The sequence below is a fragment of the Oncorhynchus kisutch genome, unplaced genomic scaffold (genome assembly GCF_002021735.2).
Source record: "Oncorhynchus kisutch isolate 150728-3 unplaced genomic scaffold, Okis_V2 Okis09a-Okis19a_hom, whole genome shotgun sequence".
NCBI classification, from domain to species: domain Eukaryota; kingdom Metazoa; phylum Chordata; class Actinopteri; order Salmoniformes; family Salmonidae; genus Oncorhynchus; species Oncorhynchus kisutch.
Window position 1 is genome coordinate 5,657,801 of NW_022261985.1, and position 23,072 is coordinate 5,680,872.

General features: G+C 48.3%; 1 protein-coding gene across 1 annotated transcript in view; it reads left to right on the forward strand.

Annotated features, from left to right (window-relative positions):
* The window catches only part of LOC109877048 (lysine-specific demethylase RSBN1L), an 89,966-nt gene that overhangs the window by 38,108 nt on the left and 28,786 nt on the right, over window positions 1–23,072 (forward strand). Inside the window, exon 4 of the mRNA XM_031815278.1 lies at window positions 22,915–23,052. Coding sequence (XP_031671138.1) covers window positions 22,915–23,052 — 138 coding nt within the window. The remainder of the gene's footprint in view (window positions 1–22,914; window positions 23,053–23,072) is intronic.

Consider the following 23,072-nt stretch of genomic DNA (forward strand, 5'->3'; position numbering starts at 1 on the left):
GGGGGAGGTCTCGTGGTGTTGTGGGAATGGCTGTGGGGGGGTGGGGGGGTCTGGTGGTGTTGTGGGAATGCCTGGGGGGGGGGGGGGTTAGTGGTGTTGTGGGAATGGCTGGAGGGGGGGGGGGGTTAGTGGTGTTGTGGGAATGGGTGGGGGGGGTCTGGTGGTGTTGTGGGAATGGCTGGAGGGGGGGGGGTGTTAGTGGTGTTGTGGGAATGGCTGGAGGGGGGGGGGGGGTGTTAGTGGTGTTGTGGGAATGGCTGGGGGGGGTCTCGTGGTGTTGTGGGAATGGCTGGAGGGGTCTCGTGGTGTTGTGGGAATGGCTGGGGGGGTCTCGTGGTGTTGTGGGAATGGCTGGAGGGGGGGAGGTCTCGTGGTGTTGTGGGAATGGCTGTGGGGGGTGGGGGGGTCTGGTGGTGTTGTGGGAATGCCTGGGGGGGGGGGTTAGTGGTGTTGTGGGAATGGCTGAGGGGGGTCTCGTGGTGTTGTGGGAATGGCTGTGGGGGGGGGGGGTTCTGGTGGTGTTGTTGGAATGGCTTGGGGGGGGGGTCTGGTGGCGGTGTGGGAATGGGGGGGGGGGGGGGGGGTTGGTGGCGGTGTGGGAATGGCTTGGGGGGGTCTGGTGTGGGAATGGCTTGGGGGGGGGTCTGGTGGCGGTGTGGGAATGGCTTGGGGGGGGAGGGTCTGGTGGCGGTGTGGGAATGGCTTGGGGGGGAGGTCTGGTGTGGGAATGGCTTGGGGGGGGGTCTGGTGGCGGTGTGGGAATGGCTTGGGGGGGGTCTGGTGGCGGTGTGGGAATGGCTGCTATTGGAGGAGCATGCCAGGCTGCAATTGGAGGAGCATGCCAGGCTGCAATTGGAGGAGCATGCCAGGCTGCAATTGGAGTTCCCAGGAGAGGACTTGTACCAGGATGTTAACTAACAGTACCCAGGAGAGAGGAGAGGACTTGTTGTCTTCACAGCAGAAGGATCCTGTATAATAGTGGGAGACATGGGGAGGTATTTCCCCTGTCCTCTCAGGGATACAACCAACCTCTGTTGTACTTGCTGACTGGAACATATAACACAGATGAGTAGTACAACACACCTGTGAGTTGACAGGAACATATAACACAGATGAGTAGTACAACACACCTGTGAGTTGACAGGAACATATAACACAGATGAGTAGTACAACACACCTGTGAGTTGACTGGAGCATATAACACAGATGAGTAGTACAACACACCTGTGAGTTGACTGGGGCATTTAACACAGAGGAGTAGTACAACACACCTGTGAGTTGACTGGAGCATTTAACACAGATGAGTAGTACAACACACCTGTGAGTTGACTGGAGCGTTCCTTATTGATGTCTGGATAAGTTGTTTGTTTGTGGGACCAGTGTCCCAAAGCTCTTAGATTGTATTTACTGTCTACAGCTGGAGGCATGAATTTTGCAGCTCCAAAACGACCAGCTCCATAACGACCAGGTCCACAACGACCAGGTCCACAACGACCAGGTCCACAACGACCAGGTCCACAATGACCAGGTCCACAACGACCAGGTCCATAAGGTCCATAACGACCAGGTCCACCTCGACCAGGTCCACAACGACCAGGTCCATAAGGTCCATAACGACCAGGTCCACCTCGACCAGGTCCACCTCGACCAGGTCCACCTCGACCAGGTCCACAACGACCAGGTCCACAACGACCAGGTCTCTGGTTAAATAAAGGTTACATTTAAAAGGACATGTTATCAGGCAGCGATCTGGATTTGAACCTCGGCAGTGGGGGTAATTTATCATTGGACTGTCTGATGTTTGGAATCTGCTGATGGTGTTATCACATCCTCCCTGTAATCATACTGACAAGATAAGGGATGTGGTGAGGTACTACTCAGCAGGTGTAGCTGTCATCGAGCTGGGTTTTACTCTGCTCCTCTTCATGGAAGAAACACTTTACTGGTTGTGTTTTGTTCAGGTTTGTAGCTGGAAGACGTCTGTCACTGTGGAGAGGTGAACCCAGAACCTAAACCCATTTCACCCAGTGTGTTGAATTCAGTTCTTCAATGTCCTGAGGGCTTAACATACTTCCACGCCGATAAAATTTGACAAATAGTCCTCTATCCATCGCTTTTGGAATTTCCGATGTTCCCGGACTGTCTAGCTTCCGTCTCGATGGACGTTAGCAAGCTGGACAGAGTGGTGAGACTATAAAGGTATGTCCATTATTGATTGAGTCTGTTTTTCCCACCCCCCAAAAATAAATGTTTTACTCAAACAACCAGGGTGCTGAATTGAATGTGCTCGCGGGGCCGCATCCATCCCACAGGGCCGTATTTTTGATACCCCCTGTCTAGAGGATCTGTCAGCCCAGACAACAGGAAGGCTTGTGGAGGCAGTATGGAGGCTTGGCAAGGTCAGCAGTGTCTTCCTACTGGAGTGGAGCCTCGGTCTCCCTGTGGCACACAGTTCCTTCCCTCCCACTCTCGCTCCACTCAGCTCCCTCTCTCTCCTTCTCTCCCTCCACTCAGCTCCCTCTCTCTCCTTCTCTCCCTCCACTCAGCTCCCTCTCTCTCCTTCTCACCCTCCACTCAGCTCCCTCTCTCTCCTTCTCACCCTCCACTCAGCTCCCTCTCTCCTTCTCACCCTCCACTCAGCTCCCTCTCTCCTTCTCTCCCTCCACTCAGCTCCCTCTCTCTCCTTCCCTCCCGCTCTCCCTCTACTCAGCTCCCTCTCTCTCCTTCTCACCCTCCACTCAGCTCCCTCTCTCTCCTTCTCACCCTCCACTCAGCTCCCTCTCTCTCCTTCCCTCCCTCCACTCAGCTCCCTCCCTCCCGCTCTCCCTCTACTCAGCTCCATCTCTCTCCTTCTCTCCCTCCACTCAGCTCCCTCTCTCTCCTTCTCACCCTCCACTCAGCTCCATCTCTCTCCTTCTCTCCCTCCACTCATCTCCCTCTCTCTCCTTCCCTCCCACTCTCGCTCCACTCAGCTCCCTCTCTCTCCTTCTCTCCCTCCACTCAGCTCCCTCTCTCTCCTTCTCTCCCTCCACTCAGCTCCCTCTCTCTCCTTCTCTCCCTCCACTCAGCTCCCTCTCTCTCCTTCTCTCCCTCCACTCATCTCCCTCTCTCTCCTTCCCTCCCTCCACTCATCTCCCTCTCTCTCCTTCCCTCCATCCACTCAGCTCCCTCTCTCTCCTTCCCTCCATCCACTCAGCTCCCTCTCTCTCCTTCCCTCCATCCACTCAGCTCCCTCAGTCCGCACAGCACAGTAGAATTTAGCCCTCAGTCCTGCCAAGAACAACGAAAGAGAGAGGGAGAGACGAGACTGAGAGGGAGAAAGAAAAGAGAGGGAGAGATGAGACTGAGAGGGAGAAAGAAAAGAGAATACAACATGAGGCCATCACTTCCCTGTGTTGTTAGGGCAGTAGTTTTTCCACTGACTGGACCGTTCGCTCAGTCCAGGCTGCTCTCTCTGTTTAGCTGGTCAGTCCAGGCTGCTCTCTCTCTGTTTAGCTGGTCAGTCCAGGCTGCTCTCTCTGTTTAGCTGGTCAGCCCAGGCTGCTCTCTCTCTGTTTAGCTGGTTAGTCCAGGCTGCTCTCTCTCTGTTTAGCTGGTCAGTCCAGGCTGCTCTCTCTGTTTAGCTGGTCAGTCCAGGCTGCTCTCTCTGTTTAGCTGGTCAGTCCAGACTGCTCTCTCTCTCTGTTTAGCTGGTCAGTCCAGACTGCTCTCTCTCTCTGTTTAGCTGGTCAGTCCAGGCTGCTGCTCTCTCTCGCTCTCCTTAAAACCTTCTATGATTTATTTTCCTCTTCTCTACCTCATGCAGCCCATATACATTTAATGACCTTGCTGTAGGTAGGTTGTGGGCTACAAATCACATCTCTCCCTGTGAGAGGTAAACCATGATGAGATCTCGCTCGCTCGCTCTCGTCTCCCTCGCTCTGTTGTCTCCCTCGCTCTGTTGTCTTCCTCTCTCATTTCAATTTAAGGGTTTTATTGGCATGGGAAACATATGTTTACATTGCCAAAGCAAGTGAAATAGATTATAAACCATAAAAAAAATATATCAGTAAACATTACACTGTCAAAAGTTCCAAAAGAATGTCATATTCTGTGCAAATAGTTGAAGTACAAAAGGGAAAATAAATCAACATAAATATGGGTTGTATTTACAATGGTTGACCTTTTCTTGTGGCAACAGGTAACAAATCTTGCTGCTGTGATGTCACACTGAGATTTCACCCAGTAGATATGGGAGTTTATTAAAATCGGGTTTGTTTTCAAATTCTTTGGATCTGTGTAATCTGAGGGAAATATGTGTCTCTAATATGGTCATACATTGGACAGGAGGTTAGGAAGTGCAGCTCAGTTTCCACCTCATTTTGTGGGCAGTGTGGATCTAGCCTATCTTCTATTGAGAGCCATGTCTGCCTATGGCGGCCTTTCTCAATAGCAAGGCTATGCTCACTGAGTCTGTACATAGTCAAAGCTTTCCTTAAGTTTGGGTCAGTCACAGTGGTCAGGTATTCTGCCACTGTGTACTCTCTGTGTAGGGCCAAATAGCATTCTAGTTTGCTCAGTTTTTTGTTGTTTCCAATGTGTCAAGATTGTGTTGTGTTGCTGCTGTAGACCCTCCTTGGTTAGGGACAGAAGCACCAGATCATCAGCAAACAGTAGATATTTGACTTCAGATTCTAGTAGGGTGCGGCCGGGTGCTGCCCTCGCCAATTCGTTGATATATATGTTGAAGAGGGTGAGACTTAAGCTGCACCCTGTCTTACACCACGGCCCTGTGGAAAAAAATGTTTGTTTAGCCAATTTTAACCGCACACTTGTTTGTGTTCATGGATTTTATGTTTTTTCCCCAACACCACTTTCCATCAATTTGTCTAGTAGACCCTCATGCCAAATTGAGTCAAGCTTTTTTGAAATCAAGAATTTGCCTTTGTTTTGGTTTGTTTGTTTGTCAATTAGGGTGTGCAGGGTGAATACATGGTCTGTCGTACGGTAATTTGATAAAAATCCAATTTGACATTTGCTCAGTACATTGTTTTCACTGAGGAGATGTACGAGTCTGCTGTTAATGATAATGCAGAGGATTTTCCCAAGGTTACTGTTGACGCATATCCCACGGTAGTTATTGGGGTCAAATTTGTCTCCACTTTTGTGGATTGGGGTGATCAGTCCTTGGTTCCAAATATTGGGGAAGATGCCAGAGCTAAGGATGATGTTAAAGAGTTTTAGTATAGTCATTTGGAATTTGTTGTCTGTATATTTGATCATTTCATTGAGGATACCATCAACACCTCCAGTGGGTTCTGGGAGTCTTTAATAGTTGATTCTAAAATGTTGTATTTGATCATGTGTATGTTTCTGCTGTTTGTTCTTTGTTAAAGGGCCAAAAAGATTGGAGAAGTGGTTTATCTCCATTTTGGATAGATAATTCTTCGTGTTTGTTTAGTGTTTTCCAATTTTCCCAGAAGTGGTTAGAGTCTATGGATTCTTCAATGACATCGAGTTTATTTCTGACGTCCTGTTCCTTCTTTCTCCATAGTGTATTTCTGTATTGTTTTAGAGAAAGAGAGCGAGGTGAGGGAGAACCACTATCTTTCTCTCTCTCTCTCTTCCTAAGGAGAGTTGTCACAGTACTTGGTGTTTGAGTGCCTCCTCTCGCCACCCCCTCACATCCTGCCAGGAGAAGGCTTGTCCTGAGCTCACCCTAACACCAGAGGGAGTGGCCCGATGGGGACAGACAAAGCAGGAAGCCTGCTCTCCTCCCCGGCCAATCCCATGTCAGAGTGAAACGGCTGCTGCCAAATCAGCTCCCAGGGTTATGTGTTCCGTACACGCAGATTGGCTGCCTGTGTTCAAATCAAAACACACAGTGGTTGGCTGGTTGCCTGGAGACATGGGCCTAACCATACTCACCCTTTAGGAGGGGTTGTTTTTGTTCGTACTCCCCCTCATGAAGGTTATCATGACAACTGCAGAAGTATCACTGGGAAATGAATTGGCAATAGTGGTGGAATTACATTCACCGTTCTGGTGCTCTCCCTCTCTCTCTTTGTGGCTTAAAGTGTTTCAAGTGTCCGTCTGGTGTAGATTTGAGGGTTCTGTCGTGTTGTTAGGATGAGTCATCCACAGCACAGAGCTGCCTGGCTGGGTGACTGCCTGGCTGGGTGACTGCCTGGCTGGGTGACTGCCTGGCTGGGTGACTGCCTGGCTGGGTGACTGCCTGGCTGGGTGACTGCCTGGCTGGGTGACTGCCTGGCTGGGTGACTGCCTGGCTGGGTGACTGCCTGGCTGGGTGACTGCCTGGATGGGTGACTGCCTGGATGGGTGACTGCCTGGCTGGGTGACTGCCTGGCTGGGTGACTGCCTGGCTGGCTGACTGCCTGGCTGGGTGACTGCCTGGCTGGCTGACTGCCTGGCTGGGTGACTGCCTGGCTGGGTGACTGCCTGGCTGGATGACTGGCTGGATGACTGGCTGGATGACTGGCTGGCTGACTGCCTGGCTGGGTGACTGCCTGGCTGGGTGACTGCCTGGCTGGGTGACTGGCTGGCTGACTGCCTGGCTGGCTGACTGCCTGGCTGGGTGGGCTTCAGCAGCATATTTTCATGGTGTCTCTGATACATGCTGTCACAATGCTGTCTCCCTGTTTCCAACCCTAGAAGGCATCCAATTACAAAACAGAACATATTCTGTTTCCAATCTCTACTGTCTTTTTATTCAGTAAAATAATTAGTTTATAATTTTAGCCAGCTATGCAATTATTATTATTATTTTTTTTTTAAAATCTATTGTGTGTTTGACATGGAAACCACCCCTGTCATATATTTAAGAAATGAGGCATGAGGGGGTGTGGTATATGGCCAATATACCACAGCTAATGGCTGTTCTTATGCACGACGCATTGCGGAGTGCCCGGACAGACTTTAGCCGTGGTATTTCGTCCATATACCACAAATCCCCAAGGTGCCTTATTGCTATTATAAACTGGTTACCAACGTAATAATGAGCAGACAAAATAAAATGTTTGTCATACCCGTGGTATACGGTCTGATATACCACGGCCGTCAGCCAATCAGCATTCAGGGCTGGAACCCCACATATGAAATCAAGACTGTCTGGAGTTCTAGTCTGATCAGTCATTCCAATCACTCTCCTTTCATGTTGATGTCTCTCACCTACACCCATCCCATTACCTGGCTGTTACCTCAGCCAGCCAGCCCCAGCCAGGTGAGAGGTCACAGTGGGGTCCCTGCCCGAGGGAGAGAGATGTGTAGGGAGATACGGAGATGAAGGGAAAAGAGTGTGGGGGGGGGGGGTAGAGTACTATCTCTGCTCAAAAGTACTGCACTATATATGGACTAGGGCTCTGGTCTAAAGTACTGCACTATATATGGACTAGGGCTCTGGTCTAAAGTACTGTACTTTATAGGGACGAGGGTTCTGGTCTAAAGTACTGCACTATATAGGGACTAGGGTGCCATTTGGGACGCATATATAGTAGTGGTCTCAGAGGAAAGTGAGAGAGGGATTAAAGAGAGAAAGAGGAATCAGATCTCTCTGCCATCCCTCTTTCCCTGAGACCAGGAGAGTAGGATGCTATTTTTCTCTGAGATGTAGAAAGAAAGAGGCAGGGAGACTAACAAGAGAGGGAGGGAGAGCAAAATAGGAAGGGAGGGAGAGAGAACAAGAGCGAAGGAGAATGAGGGAGGGAGAGAGAGAAACAGTGAGAGAGGTGTACAGTACAAAGAGGCACTAGGTAGGTCGCCCCATGGGACTGTATTCTCTGCCTGGGAGGGAGGGACGCAGGCTGGAGGAGAGAGGGTGGGAAGGAGGCAGGCTGGAGGAGGGAGGGAGGGAGGGAGGGAGGCAGGCAGGCAGGCAGGCGGGCGGGCGGGCAGGCAGGAGAGAGGGTGGGAGGGAGGGAGGCAGGCAGGCTGGAGGGGAGAGAGCCATAGAGCGAGAGGGAGGGGGAATAGGGAGAGAGGGAAGCAGGCCAGCTCCGACCTTGAAAAGCCAAGTGGTGTGAAACACGTCTTTCTGGTTTAACGGGCTCAGTATACCACAAGGTCTGGTACCAGCACAGCTGATCAAGAGACTGCTCTCTCTCTCGCTCTCGCTCTTCTCTGTCTCGCTCTTCTCTGTCTCGCTCTTCTCTGTCTCGCTCTCTCTCTCTCTTTGTTTTCTCTTCCTCTTTTCTTCTGCTAAGATTTGATCAACTTTACACTGTGGCAGCAGACACGCATATAGACCAGTCTCGCTATCATGTTGTGTTCACCCTGTTGTGGCACACGCTTCTTTATCTGCTGTTGGAGAAAACACAGACCACAACAACATCAAGAAGCTCCCTTGTTAGGAATAAACAGACAGGCAGAGTCCGGTCACAGTGACTGGGACCTATAGTTGTTATGTAGTGACAGGTGGTAGTAGTAGGTCTAGGCTATATGTTAAGTAATAACTGGTCTAGGCTAGGGGTAACTAGTAGTAGAACAATGATTCCAAGCACCACCCTCCTTTTGAAGCTTCCAGTCTGTTATTCCAACTCAATCAGCATGACAGAGTGATCTCCAGCCTTGTCCTCGTCAACACTCACACCTGTGTTAACGAGAGAATCACTGACATGATGTCAGCTGGTCCTTTTGTGGCAGGTCTGAAATGCAGTGGAAATGTTTTTTTGTGGATTCAGTTCATTTGCATGGCAAAGAGGGATTTTGCAATTAATTGCAATTCATCTGATCACTCTTCATAACATTCTGGAGTATATGCATATTGCCATCATACAAACTGAGGCAGCAGACTTGGTAAAAAGTAATATTTGAGTCATTCTCAAAACTTTTGGCCACGACTATATGTTATGTAATAACTAGATACAAGGCTAGGCTATATGTTATGTAATAACTAGATACAAGGCTAGGCTATATGTTATGTAATAACTAGATACAGGTCTAGGCTATATGTTATGTAATAACTAGATACAAGGCTAGGCTATATGTTATGTAATAACTAGATACAAGGCTAGGCTATATGTTATGTAATAACTAGATACAGGTCTAGGCTATATGTTATGTAATAACTAGATACAGGTCTAGGCTATATGTTATGTAATAACTAGCAACAGGTCTAGGCTATATGTTATGTAATAACTAGCAACAGGTCTAGGCTATATGTTATGTAATAACTAGATACAAGGCTATATGTTATGTAATAACTAGATACAAGGCTAGGCTATATGTTATGTAATAACTAGCAACAGGTCTAGGCTAGGCTATATGTTATGTAATAACTAGCAACAGGTCTAGGCTATATGTTATGTAATAACTAGATACAAGGCTAGGCTATATGTTATGTAATAACTAGCAACAGGTCTAGGCTAGGCTATATGTTATGTAATAACTAGTAACAAGGCTAGGCTATATGTTATGTAATAACTAGATACAAGGCTAGGCTATATGTTATGTAATAACTAGATACAAGGCTATATGTTATGTAATAACTAGATACAAGGCTATATGTTATGTAATAACTAGATACAAGGCTAGGCTATATGTTATGTAATAACTAGTAACAGGGCTAGGCTATATGTTATGTAATAACTAGTAACAGGGCTAGGTAATGTTAAGTAGTAACTAACTAACAGAGCTAGTCTACATGTTATGTAAGAACTAGCAACAGGGCTAGGCGATATGTTATGTAATAACTAGTAACAGGGCTACGCTATATGCTATGTAATAACTAGCAACAAGGCTAGGCTATATGCTATGTAATAACTAGCAACAGGTCTAGGCTATATGTTATGTAATAACTAGATAGAAGGCTAGGCTATATGTTATGTAATAACTAGCAACAGGTCTAGGCTAGGCTATATGTTATGTAATAACTAGTAACAAGGCTAGGCGATATGTTATGTAATAACTAGTAACAGGGCTACGCTATATGCTATGTAATAACTAGCAACAGGGCTAGGCTAGGCTATATGCTATGTAATAACTAGCAACAGGGCTAGGCTAGGCTATATGCTATGTAATAACTAGCAACAGGGCTAGGCTAAATGTTATGTAATAACTAGTAACAGGGCTAGGCTAAATGTTATGTAATAACTAGCAACAGGTCTAGGCTAGGCTAAATGTTATGTCATAACTAGCAACAGGTCTAGGCTAGGCTATATGTTATGTCATAACTAGCAACAAGGCTAGGCTAAATATTATGTCATAACTAGCAACAAGGCTAGGCTAAATATTATGTCATAACTAGCAACTAGGCTAGGCTATATGTTATGTCATAACTAGCAACAAGGCTAGGCTAAATATTATGTCATAACTAGCAACAAGGCTAGGCTAAATATTATGTCATAACTAGCAACAAGGCTAGGCTAAATATTATGTCATAACTAGCAACAAGGCTAGGCTATATGTTATGTCATAACTAGCAACAGGGCTAGGCTAGGCTAAATGTTATGTCATAACTAGCAACAGGGCTAGGCTAGGCTATATGTTATGTCATAACTAGCAACAGGGCTAGGCTAGGCTAAATATTATGTCATAACTAGCAACAAGGCTAGGCTATATGTTATGTCATAACTAGCAACAGGGCTAGGCTAGGCTAAATGTTATGTCATAACTAGCAACAGGGCTAGGCTATATGTTATGTAATATCTAGTAACAGGGCTGATGAAACCCTCTGTAATGGCTGACCATGCAGTGACGTACCTCCTAATAGACTTCTCTTACTAAGAGAGGCATATCATATCCTGACCTGGCCATCTGGAGTTATGTAGCTATCTGCTGATCAGAGGGGAAAATAGGAGCAGAGGAAGAGCGATGGAGAGGAGGGAGAGTTGGTGAGACAGAGACACAGGTCTAAGAGGATAAAGGGTTTGTTGTGGATTTGTGCTGTGTGTGTCCACGCATGCTGACGAGGGATCTGGGCAGATCTGCGGGTAGGCCTAATACCCTGGCTGGCTTTGGGCTGCTGGGTCTGTGAGTCATGTAGAGAGAGGGGGGAGAGGGAGTGGTGGAGGGATGAGGGGAAACAATAGTGAAGGAAGAGGGGAGGAGGAGTAGTTTGTTTGGCTGGCTGCTCTAGGGGTCTCAGTTCAGTCAGTCTAGGCTGGCTGCTCTGGGTGTCTCAGTTCAGTCAGTCTAGGCTGGCTGCTCTGGGGGTCTCAGTTCAGTCAGTCTAGGCTGGCTGCTCTGGGTGTCTCAGTTCAGTCAGTCTAGGCTGGCTGCTCTGGGGGTCTCAGTTCAGTCAGTCTAGGCTGGCTGCTCTGGGGGTCTCAGTTCAGTCTGTCTAGGCTGGCTGCTCTGCTCTGGGGGTCTCAGTGCAGTCTGTCTAGGCTGGCTGCTCTAGTGGTCTCAGTTCAGTCTGTCTAGGCTGGCTGCTCTGGTGGTCTCAGTTCAGTCAGTCTAGGCTGTCTGCTCTGGGGGTCTCAGTTCAGCCAGTCTAGGCTGGCTGCTCTGCTCTAGGGGTCTCAGTTCAGTCAGTCTAGGCTGGCTGCTCTGGGGGTCTCAGTTCAGTCAGTCTAGGCTGGCTGCTCTGGTGGTCTCAGTTCAGTCAGTCTAGGCTGGCTGCTCTGCTCTAGGGTTCTCAGTTCAGTCAGTCTAGGCTGGCTGCTCTGGGGGTCTCAGTTCAGTCAGTCTAGGCTGGCTGCTCTGGGGGTCTCAGTTCAGTCAGTCTAGGCTGGCTGCTCTGCTCTGGGGGTCTCAGTTCAGTCAGTCTAGGCTGGCTGCTCTGAGGGTCTCAGTTCAGTCACTCTAGGCTGGCTGCTCTGCTCTGGGGGTCTCAGGGTATTGGGAGAGTTAAGGGAGCTGTTGGTTTGGATGTATCCATGTTTTCACTATTCAACGTGGCCCTACTTTCTGTAGCTGTACACTATCAGACGGTTAACTCTGTTCTGCTCTGGGGCCTCAGGGTGGAGAGGAAAATAAATGGTAGAGGGAGAGAGATGCAGAAGGAGTTTTTTAAAAATGTACCTTTTATTTAACTAGGCAAGTCAGTTAAGAACAAATTCTTATTTTCAATGACGGCCTAGGAACAGTGGGTTAACTGCCTGTTCAGGGTCAGAACGACAGATTTTGTACCTTGTCAGCTCGGGGATTTGAACTTGCAACCTTTCAGTTACTAGTCCGACGCTCTAACCACTAGGCTACCCTGCCGCCCCAAAGGGGTACAGTAGTGTGTTTAGATGACTGACTGCCTGGGGGCCTCACAGGGGGAGAGAGGTACAGTAGTGTGTTTAGATGACTGGGGGCCTCACATGGGGAGAGAGGTACAGTAGTGTGTTTAGATGACTGGGGGCCTCACATGGGGAGAGGGGTACAGTAGTGTGTTTAGATGACTGGGGGCCTCACAGGGGGAGAGGGGTACAGTAGTGTGTTTAGATGACTGGGGGCCTCACATGGGGAGAGAGGTACAGTAGTGTGTTTAGATGACTGGGGGCCTCACAGGGGGAGAGGGGTACAGTAGTGTGTTTAGATGACTGGGGGCCTCACATGGGGAGAGAGGTACAGTAGTGTGTTTAGATGACTGGGGGCCTCACAGGGGGAGAGGGGTACAGTAGTGTGTTTAGATGACTGGGGGCCTCACATGGGGAGAGAGGTACAGTAGTGTGTTTAGATGACTGGGGGCCTCACATGGGGAGAGAGGTACAGTAGTGTGTTTTGATGACTGGGGGCCTCACAGGGGGAGAGGGGTACAGTAGTGTGTTTAGATGACTGGGGGCCTCACATGGGGAGAGAGGTACAGTAGTGTGTTTAGATGACTGGGGGCCTGGGGTCCTCACAGGGGGAGAGGGGTACAGTAGTGTGTTTAGATGACTGACTGCCTGGGGGCCTCACAGGGGGAGAGAGGTACAGTAGTGTGTTTAGATGACTGGGGGCCTCACATGGGGAGAGAGGTACAGTAGTGTGTTTAGATGACTGGGGGCCTCACATGGGGAGAGGGGTACAGTAGTGTGTTTTGATGACTGGGGGCCTCACAGGGGGAGAGGGGTACAGTAGTGTGTTTAGGTGACTGGGGGCCTCACATGGGGAGAGGGGTACAGTAGTGTGTTTAGATGACTGGGGGCCTCACATGGGGAGAGAGGTACAGTAGTGTGTTTAGATGACTGGGGGCCTCACAGGGGGAGAGGGGTACAGTAGTGTGTTTAGATGACTGGGGGCCTCACATGGGGAGAGAGGTACAGTAGTGTGTTTAGATGACTGGGGGCCTCACATGGGGAGAGAGGTACAGTAGTGTGTTTTGATGACTGGGGGCCTCACAGGGGGAGAGGGGTACAGTAGTGTGTTTTGATGACTGGGGGCCTCACAGGGGGAGAGGGGTACAGTAGTGTGTTTTGATGACTGGGGGCCTCACAGGGGGAGAGGGGTACAGTAGTGTGTTTTGATGACTGGGGGCCTCACAGGGGGAGAGGGGTACAGTAGTGTGTTTTTGATGACTGGGGGCCTCACAGGGGGAGAGGGGTACAGTAGTGTGTTTAGATGACTGGGGGCCTCACAGGGGGAGAGAGGTACAGTAGTGTGTTTAGATGACTGGGGGCCTCACATGGGGAGAGAGGTACAGTAGTGTGTTTAGATGACTGGGGGCCTCACAGGGGGAGAGGGGTACAGTTGTGTGTTTTGATGAATGGGGGCCTCACAAGGGGAGAGGGGTACAGTAGTGTGTTTAGATGACTGGGGGCCTCACATGGGGAGAGAGGTACAGTAGTGTGTTTAGATGACTGGGGGCCTCACATGGGGAGAGAGGTACAGTAGTGTGTTTAGATGACTGGGGGCCTCATAGGGGGAGAGAGGTACAGTAGTGTGTTTAGATGACTGGGGGCCTGGGGTCCTCACAGGGGGAGAGGGGTACAGTAGTTGTGTTTAGATGACTGACTGCCTGGGGGCCTCACAGGGGGACAGAGGTACAGTAGTGTGTTTAGATGACTGGGGGCCTCACATGGGGAGAGAGGTACAGTAGTGTGTTTAGATGACTGGGGGCCTCACATGGGGAGAGGGGTACAGTAGTGTGTTTTGATGACTGGGGGCCTCACAGGGGGAGAGGGGTACAGTAGTGTGTTTAGATGACTGGGGGCCTCATAGGGGGAGAGAGGTACAGTAGTGTGTTTAGATGACTGGGGGCCTGGGGTCCTCACAGGGGGAGAGGGGTACAGTAGTTGTGTTTAGATGACTGGGGGCCTCACATGGGGAGAGGGGTACAGTAGTGTGTTTTGATGACTGGGGGCCTCACATGGGGAGAGAGGTACAGTAGTGTGTTTAGATGACTGGGGGCCTCACATGGGGAGAGGGGTACAGTAGTGTGTTTTGATGACTGGGGGCCTCACAGGGGGAGAGGGGTACAGTAGTGTGTTTAGGTGACTGGGGGCCTCACATGGGGAGAGGGGTACAGTAGTGTGTTTAGATGACTGGGGGCCTCACAGGGGGAGAGGGGTACAGTTGTGTGTTTTGATGAATGGGGGCCTCACAGGGGGAGAGGGGTACAGTAGTGTGTTTAGATGACTGGGGGCCTCACATGGGGAGAGAGGTACAGTAGTGTGTTTAGATGACTGGGGGCCTCACATGGGGAGAGAGGTACAGTAGTGTGTTTAGATGACTGGGGGCCTCACAGGGGGAGAGGGGTACAGTTGTGTGTTTAGATGACTGGGGGCCTCACATGGGGAGAGAGGTACAGTAGTGTGTTTAGATGACTGGGGGCCTCACATGGGGAGAGAGGTACAGTAGTGTGTTTAGATGACTGGGGGCCTCACAGGGGGAGAGGGGTACAGTAGTGTGTTTAGATGACTGGGGGCCTCACATGGGGAGAGAGGTACAGTAGTGTGTTTAGATGACTGGGGGCCTCACAGGGGGAGAGAGGTACAGTAGTGTGTTTAGATGACTGGGGGCCTGGGGTCCTCACAGGGGGAGAGGGGTACAGTAGTGTGTTTAGATGACTGACTGCCTGGGGGCCTCACAGGGGGAGAGAGGTACAGTAGTGTGTTTAGATGACTGGGGGCCTCACATGGGGAGAGAGGTACAGTAGTGTGTTTAGATGACTGGGGGCCTCACATGGGGAGAGGGGTACAGTAGTGTGTTTAGATGACTGGGGGCCTCACATGGGGAGAGGGGTACAGTAGTGGGTTTAGATGACTGGGGGCCTGGGGTCCTCACAGGGGGAGAGGGGTACAGTAGTGTGTTTAGATGACTGGGGGCCTGGGGTCCTCACAGGGGGAGAGGGGTACAGTAGTGTGTTTAGGTGACTGGGGGCCTCACATGGGGAGAGGGGTACAGTAGTGTGTTTAGATGACTGGGGGCCTCACATGGGGAGAGGGGTACAGTAGTGTGTTTAGATGACTGGGGGCCTCACATGGGGAGAGGGGTACAGTAGTGGGTTTAGATGACTGGGGGCCTGGGGTCCTCACAGGGGGAGAGGGGTACAGTAGTGTGTTTAGATGACTGGGGGCCTGGGGTCCTCACAGGGGGAGAGGGGTACAGTAGTGTGTTTAGATGACTGGGGGCCTCACAAGGGGAGAGGGGTACAGTAGTGTGTTTAGATGTATCAGCAGTATTTACATATTTCATATTCCTGGTATGAGTGTATCAGACGTTATGGGAATGTGGCTGGTTGGCTGCTCAGCTCTGCTCTCCTGATGAGGGAGAGGAGGAAGTAGGTTGTTTTGGATGTATCCATGTATTAGACTGTGCTTGGCTGGCTTCTCACGGTGTTTGGCGGCTCCACGCCGCTCCTCGTCTTGGTGGGTTTCCTTGTCTGTCTGCAGTCTGCGGCAGGCAAGAAATCCCAGAGGAAAGACCCTTTATCGGCCATCCATTCCCTTTAACTAACACACACACACACACACACACACCCGCAGGGGTGGGCATCCAGATGCAATCTGTGTCTGTCTCTGCTTGCATCTCTCTCACCTGTGAGTGAGTCCATTACCCTAAAACAGAGTGTGCCCAGAGCAAGCCGCCCAGGAGGAGAGACCAGACAGGAGGGATGGCTACTACTCAGAGGTGTGTGTCCTCATGGATAATGAAGCTCATCTCATTCTCATCAGGAGGAAGATCATGTCTGGTCTATATTATGTGTTGTGTTCATGGAAACACGTTTAGCCTGGAAACAAGGGAAGCACCCATGCTTAATGTACACACTTTGGACTGGGCCATTCATTTGTTGGCCTTATTTAAATAGGATTAATCCTGTACAGTATTCAAGCCCTGCTCAGATACTTCTGTCCCACACACATCAATCCACATTTGCAACCACATAATTGATTGAAATTATGTAACAATATTCATTGAATATTAAAGTTTTTTTTTTAACCCAGTCTGAGGGAATACCAGTCTACTAGTCCAGGCCCAGTGACCTTGTGTGACCTTGTGTCTGAACTCATGTTCTCCCCAGTGATAGATGATGGTGTGTATTGTAGACAGGGAGCCTGTGGGGCCTGTGAGGGTTCAATTCCCCAGACAGTCAGTTGTTATACAGAGTCTGGCTCTACACTGGTTTCTCTCTCTCTCTCTCCTCTATCTATCTCTCTCGACAGATTCACTCCACTGACACCCAAGGACACTCTACCTCTCCTCATCCTCTCTCCTCGTTGTCCTTTTACTTCCTGGCCACTACAGTAAACTCTCTCACCTTCCCCCTTGACTCACCCTTCGCTGGCCCCTCCATTGTGACTTGTTGCCATAAATGGAACAGAGAGGACTAGGATCCACACACACACACACACACACACACACACACACACACACACACACACACACACACACACACACAGCAGAAAGGAGAAAAAAGGCTACTTCAGTCCTTTACACACTCACACTGGTGGCTTGCTCCCTCAGGGCAGGAAAAACAGCACCACACACACACACACACACACACACACACACACACACACACACACACACACACACCCTCTCGTCTCGAAGACGTCCTCTGTGAAGACTCCATGATTAAATGCTGCAGCCCTGTGAGGACCTCCACCGCTGGCTTCAATTTAGGATAACTGATCTTAACAGCCTGCAGTAAGGATAGGATAGGGAGGGAGGGGGGGTTGGCACAATTACCATATAACCCACGATTACGGATGAAGAATATAAATTAACGGTTTATATGTTTATTTTGGCGGGGGAACGAACAGCTGGCAGGAGGGCGGAGGGAAGGATGGAGGGAACACGTCTCACATCTGCTCAACAGACTCTAGTCAGACAGGAATTGCCCACTTCCAGCTCCACGCATCACAACCTGAAGCACAAGTGCAGCACGCATGATGTGTTTGGCATATGACTGTCCCCTACTAAAAACAAAGATTTGTCGACCGAAAGTAGTGTGTTCTTTTGACCAATCGATTGGTTGAAATGGTTAAATGTGTATTTTTCCATATATAGAGACAGCCTATGCGTTTTAATAAATCATTGAGCTTGTCTGATGCTTTAAGCTTACGGTTTGATGCCTCAAGAGGGCGCCAGAGCTCTAGATAACCAGAAAGAAATAAACACTTAACCTGACCTAACTCCTCCCTCTCCTGCTGACTTTCTCAGATTCTGCCATTACTCTCCTGAAGTTGCCAGTAATTGGATACATGAGGAGTTGGCACCCTTTCTCATGTTGAATGCCAATCTATCTTATCAGTTCTTCCGATCTGCGTGTTCGTTATGGTTCAGATGCACATTTTCGTAAAAGTTTAATTGAATTTATAATAACGTCTTCATATCTCAATCATTGTCATGTGGTTAATCAACCTTCTATCTAAATGAAAATGATACAAACCTAAAAAGTTAATTATATTGCCAACTATGTTAAAATAGCCTACATAAAGCCAACAAATAAAAACATTTTTTTATTTTATTATTTCACCTTTATTTAACCAGGTAGGCTAGTTGAGAACACCTTTATTTAACCAGGTAGGCTAGTTGAGAACACCTTTATTTAACCAGGTAGACTAGTTGAGAACACCTTTATTTAACCAGGTAGGCTAGTTGAGAACACCTTTATTTAACCAGGTAGGCTAGTTGAGAACACCTTTATTTAACCAGGTAGGCTAGTTGAGAACACCTTTATTTAACCAGGTAGGCTAGTTGAGAACACCTTTATTTAACCAGGTAGGCTAGTTGAGAACACCTTTATTTAACCAGGTAGGCTAGTTGAGAACACCTTTATTTAACCAGGTAGGCTAGTTGAGAACACCTTTATTTAACCAGGTAGGCTAGTTGAGAACACCTTTATTTAACCAGGTAGGCTAGTTGAGAACACCTTTATTTAACCAGGTAGGCTAGTTGAGAACACCTTTATTTAACCAGGTAGGCTAGTTGAGAACACCTTTATTTAACCAGGTAGGCTAGTTGAGAACACCTTTATTTAACCAGGTAGGCTAGTTGAGAACACCTTTATTTAACCAGGTAGGCTAGTTGAGAACACCTTTTATTTAACCAGGTAGGCTAGTTGAGAACACCTTTATTTAACCAGGTAGGCTAGTTGAGAACACCTTTATTTAACCAGGTAGGCTAGTTGAGAACACCTTTATTTAACCAGGTAGGCTAGTTGAGAACACCTTTATTTAACCAGGTAGGCTAGTTGAGAACACCTTTATTTAACCAGGTAGGCTAGTTGAGAACACCTTTATTTAACCAGGTAGGCTAGTGGAGAACACCTTTATTTAACCAGGTAGGCTAGTGGAGAACACCTTTATTTAACCAGGTAGGCTAGTGGAGAACACCTTTATTTAACCAGGTAGGCTAGTTGAGAACACCTTTATTTAACCAGGTAGGCTAGTGGAGAACACCTTTATTTAACCAGGTAGGCTAGTGGAGAACACCTTTATTTAACCAGGTAGGCTAGTTGAGAACACCTTTATTTAACCAGATAGGCTAGTAGAGAACACCTTTATGTAACCAGGTAGGCTAGTTGAGAACACCTTTATTTAACCAGGTAGGCTAGTTGAGAACACCTTTATTTAACCAGGTAGGCTAGTTGAGAACAAGTTCTCATTTGCAACTGCGACCTGGCCAAGATAAAGCATAGCAGTGTGAACAGACAACACAGAGTTACACATGGAGTAAACAATTAACAAGTCAATAACACAGTAGAAAAAAAAGAGTCTATAAACATTGTGTGCAAAAGGCATGAGGAGGTAGGCGAATAATTACAATTTTGCAGATTAACACTGGAGTGATAAATGATCAGATGGTCATGTACAGGTAGAGATATTGGTGTGCAAAAGAGCAGATAAACAGTATGGGGATGAGGTAGGTAAAATTGGGTGGGCTATTTACCGATAGACTATGTACAGCTGCAGCGATCGGTTAGCTGCTCAGCCTGCAGGTAGAAAATCTACTATAAATCACGTTGGCTACACATGTAGCCAATGAACTTGAAACATTGTATAAACTATTAGGTTGGATCCAGCACTAGTGGACTTGCAGCGTTGTGGACTTGCAGCGTTGGGCCCTCAGTTTCCCCAGCAGTGAGCTCAGGACAGACACAGCTGTAGGCTGTTTGCACATAAGAAGCCGTGCTTGACTTGGGCAGGAGCTCATCAGAGCTGAGTACCGCCACCTCACACTGCTGTTATTACTCTTATAGAATATTAACTCACAGGTATTGTGGAGCTCAAGCACCTAAATACAAACGGTACCAGAACCCAAAATGAGTTCCGGCGCCTAATTCAGTCCAAGTCCAGCACTGATAAGAAGTAATCAGGTAGGCCTATTTTATGACATTTCCACTGGATCAGAGCATGACATTTTTCACTTTCACGCTGAGTGGTTATCGAAAGAGAGAGGGCTTGAAATATTTTTCAGGTAGCCTGAATATAACTTAGTTATATTTCTGTGTGTCAAATCAAATCAAATCAAATTTATTTATATAGCCCTTCGTACATCAGCTGATATCTCAAAGTGCTGTACAGAAACCCAGCCTAAAACCCCAAACAGCAAGCAATGCAGGTGTAGAAGCACCAACACTGACAGGAGCGATCGAAACAAAAGACAATGACTAAATTGACAACTTGTAAATGGAATGAAATGAACCTGAACTTGTTTCTCACAAGTGGGGAATAGGTTGTGCACCTCTGCAAACAGGGTGTCCACTCCTACAATGAGAACGGGAAGACTGGAACCATATTGAATGCATTCAAATAATTACCATAAATGAAACGTGATATTTTTACCTTTTTTTCTCCCCAATTTTGAGGTATCAAATTGGTAGTAAGTCTTGTCTCAACGCTGCAACTCCCGTACGGCCTCGGGAGAGGCGACGGTCGAGAGCCAAGCGTCCTCCGAAACACGACCCCTCCAAGCCACTCTGCTTCTTGACACACAGCTCGCTTAACCCAGAAGCCAGCCGCACCAACGTGTCAGACGAAACACCGTATAACTGGCGACCGCGTTAGCGTGCCTGCGCCCGGCCCGCCACAAGGAATCGCTAGAGCGCGATGAGACAAGGACATCCCGGCCGGCCAAACCCTCCCCTAAACTGGACGAAGCTGGGCCAATTGTGCGTCGCCTCATGAGTCTCCTGGTCACGTCCTGCTGCAACACAGCCCGGGATCAAACCCGGATCTGTAGTGACTTAGACCACTCAGGAGGCAGTAGATAGAAATGATATGAATGAAGGGTAAATGTACTGCTGGTGATACACTGTACGTCATGGAGAAGGGATTTACACTAACAATCAAATGCTAACAAGTCACACAATGAAGTTGTTAGGAGAGAGATGCCTGGTCCATCAGACTGTATTGGCCATGCAGCATTTACAGTGATCTGGCCTCAGCACCAGTCAGACTTCTTGTGCATCACAGAGCAGTGCAGAGCTGTTGTCAAGGAAGTGAGTTTGTGTTTATACAGGATGTACCGCCCCCAACTACTGTCAATGTGGAGCTCTACAGAGCCCTCAGTATTGTTCCAACGTTTGGGAGGGGCATGGTGATGTGGTACAGTGCTGGATTTAACCTCTGCATGTACCGCCCCCAACTACTGTCAATGTGGAGCTCTATAGAGCCCTCTGTATTGTTCCAACGTTTGGGAGGGGCATGGTGATGTGGTACAGTGCTGGATTTAACCTCTGCATGTACCGCCCCCAACTACTGTCAATGTGGAGCTCTATAGAGCCCTCTGTACTGTTACAACGTTTGGGAGGGGCATGGTGATGTGGTACAGTGCTGGATTTAACCTCTGCATGTACCGCCCCCAACTACTGTCAATGTGGAGCTCTATAGAGCCCTCTGTATTGTTCCAACGTTTGGGAGGGGCATGGTGATGTGGTACAGTGCTGGATTTAACCTCTGCATGTCTCTGGAGGCTCCACAATTGCATCACACCCTGCATATGGAGCTTCCCACCACGTTTTCAGATCAAGCATAAATTGGCTTTTAGTCCAGGCCTCCTGCAATGGATTAGTTCACTGAAATGGATGCATATGTATATGTTTTATAGGTAAAAACAATCTTGGTCGACCAACAGCCTAACGACCAAACAATTGACCAGTCGACTAATTGGGGCCCTAGTTTGGTAATAGGATTGACTGTAATATGTCCCTGTACACTTTGTAAACACTGTGAAAAGACACAGACCTCTAGGAGAGGATCATGTTTAGAAACGGATCATCTATTAACTGTCTGAAGATGTTCCTCTGACACTGTGAAAAGACACAGTCCTCTAGGAGAGGATCATGTTTAGAAACGGATCATCTATTAACTGTCTGAAGAAGAAGATGTTCCTCTGACACTGTGAAAAGACACAGACCTCTAGGAGAGGATCATGTTTAGAAACGGATCATCTATTAACTGTCTGAAGAAGATGTTCCTCTGACACTGTGAAAAGACACAGTCCTCTAGGAGAGGATCATGTTTAGAAACGGATCATCTATTAACTGTCTGAAGAAGAAGATGTTCCTCTGACACTATCTAACGTTCAGACAGATGGACTGCTCCAGGAGAAACTGGCCTTGTGATGAACTCTCTCTCTTTAGCCTGAGGACATTCTGTGGTGATAAGAATGGCTGGGCTGTAGTAGCTGTATTAGAGAGGGTTGTAAGTGAATCGGGAGGATCTTTGGGACATTGAGACTAGCAGGGATCTGCTCCTCCTCATGTGTAGTCTTATTACCATGTTAGAGAGGGAGGACTGTGACCCTAGGGCCTACGGTCCAGAGACAGACAGGAGGAGGGTTTGTGGTTCTCTGTGGCTCTGAAGCTGCTATAAAACCTCTTCTTTCCTTCCTTCCTTTCAGCAGATGTACTCAGATCTGTGGGAACAAAGTGAGACAGTGAAGGAGACCGGGATGCACTTCTAGCTATTCAACAGGGCTTGTTACTACTGGGTGACAGCTGTACTGTGTAAAACAGGTTAGCTAGCACTACCAGCTCTTTGAATGGCTGCTCTCTGTGTCTCAGAATAGGAATAGCTACAACTGTCGGATCTAGAAGCACAAGCATTTCACTACACTGCATTTCACTAGGGGTTGGACATCAGTCCTCAGGGGAACGAGTACTGTACATATTCAGTTCAACTGACTTGAACGTTTTTGTCTGGACCTCAACACTCCAGTGGACTGGTCTTACTGACTGGTCTTTCTGACTGGTCTTTCTGACGGTTTACTGACTGGTCTTACTGACTGGTCTTACTGACTGGTCTTACTGACTGCCTACTGACTGGTATTCTGACGGTTTACTGACTGGTCTTACTGACTGGTCTTACTGACGGTTTACTGACTGGTCTTCTGACTGGTCTTACTGACTGGTCTTTCTGACTGGTCTTACTGACTGGTCTTACTGACTGGTCTTACTGACTGGTCTTACTGACTGGTCTTTCTGACTGGTCTTTCTGACTGGTCTTACAGACTGGTCTTCTGACTGGTCTTCTTACTGACTGGTTTTACTGACCGTTTTACTGACTGGTCTTACTGACTGGTTTTACTGACCGTTTTACTGTGCTCTACTATGTGTTCTAGGTAAAGAGAACGTACAGCCACGGGACGTACCGGGCAGGTGCCATGCGTCAGATCAGTCTGGTGGGGGCAGTGGACGAGGAGGTGGGGGATTACTTCCCAGAGTTCATCTCTATGCTGGAGGAGTCCCCCTTCCTAGAGGTGAGTAGCCCTGACACAGA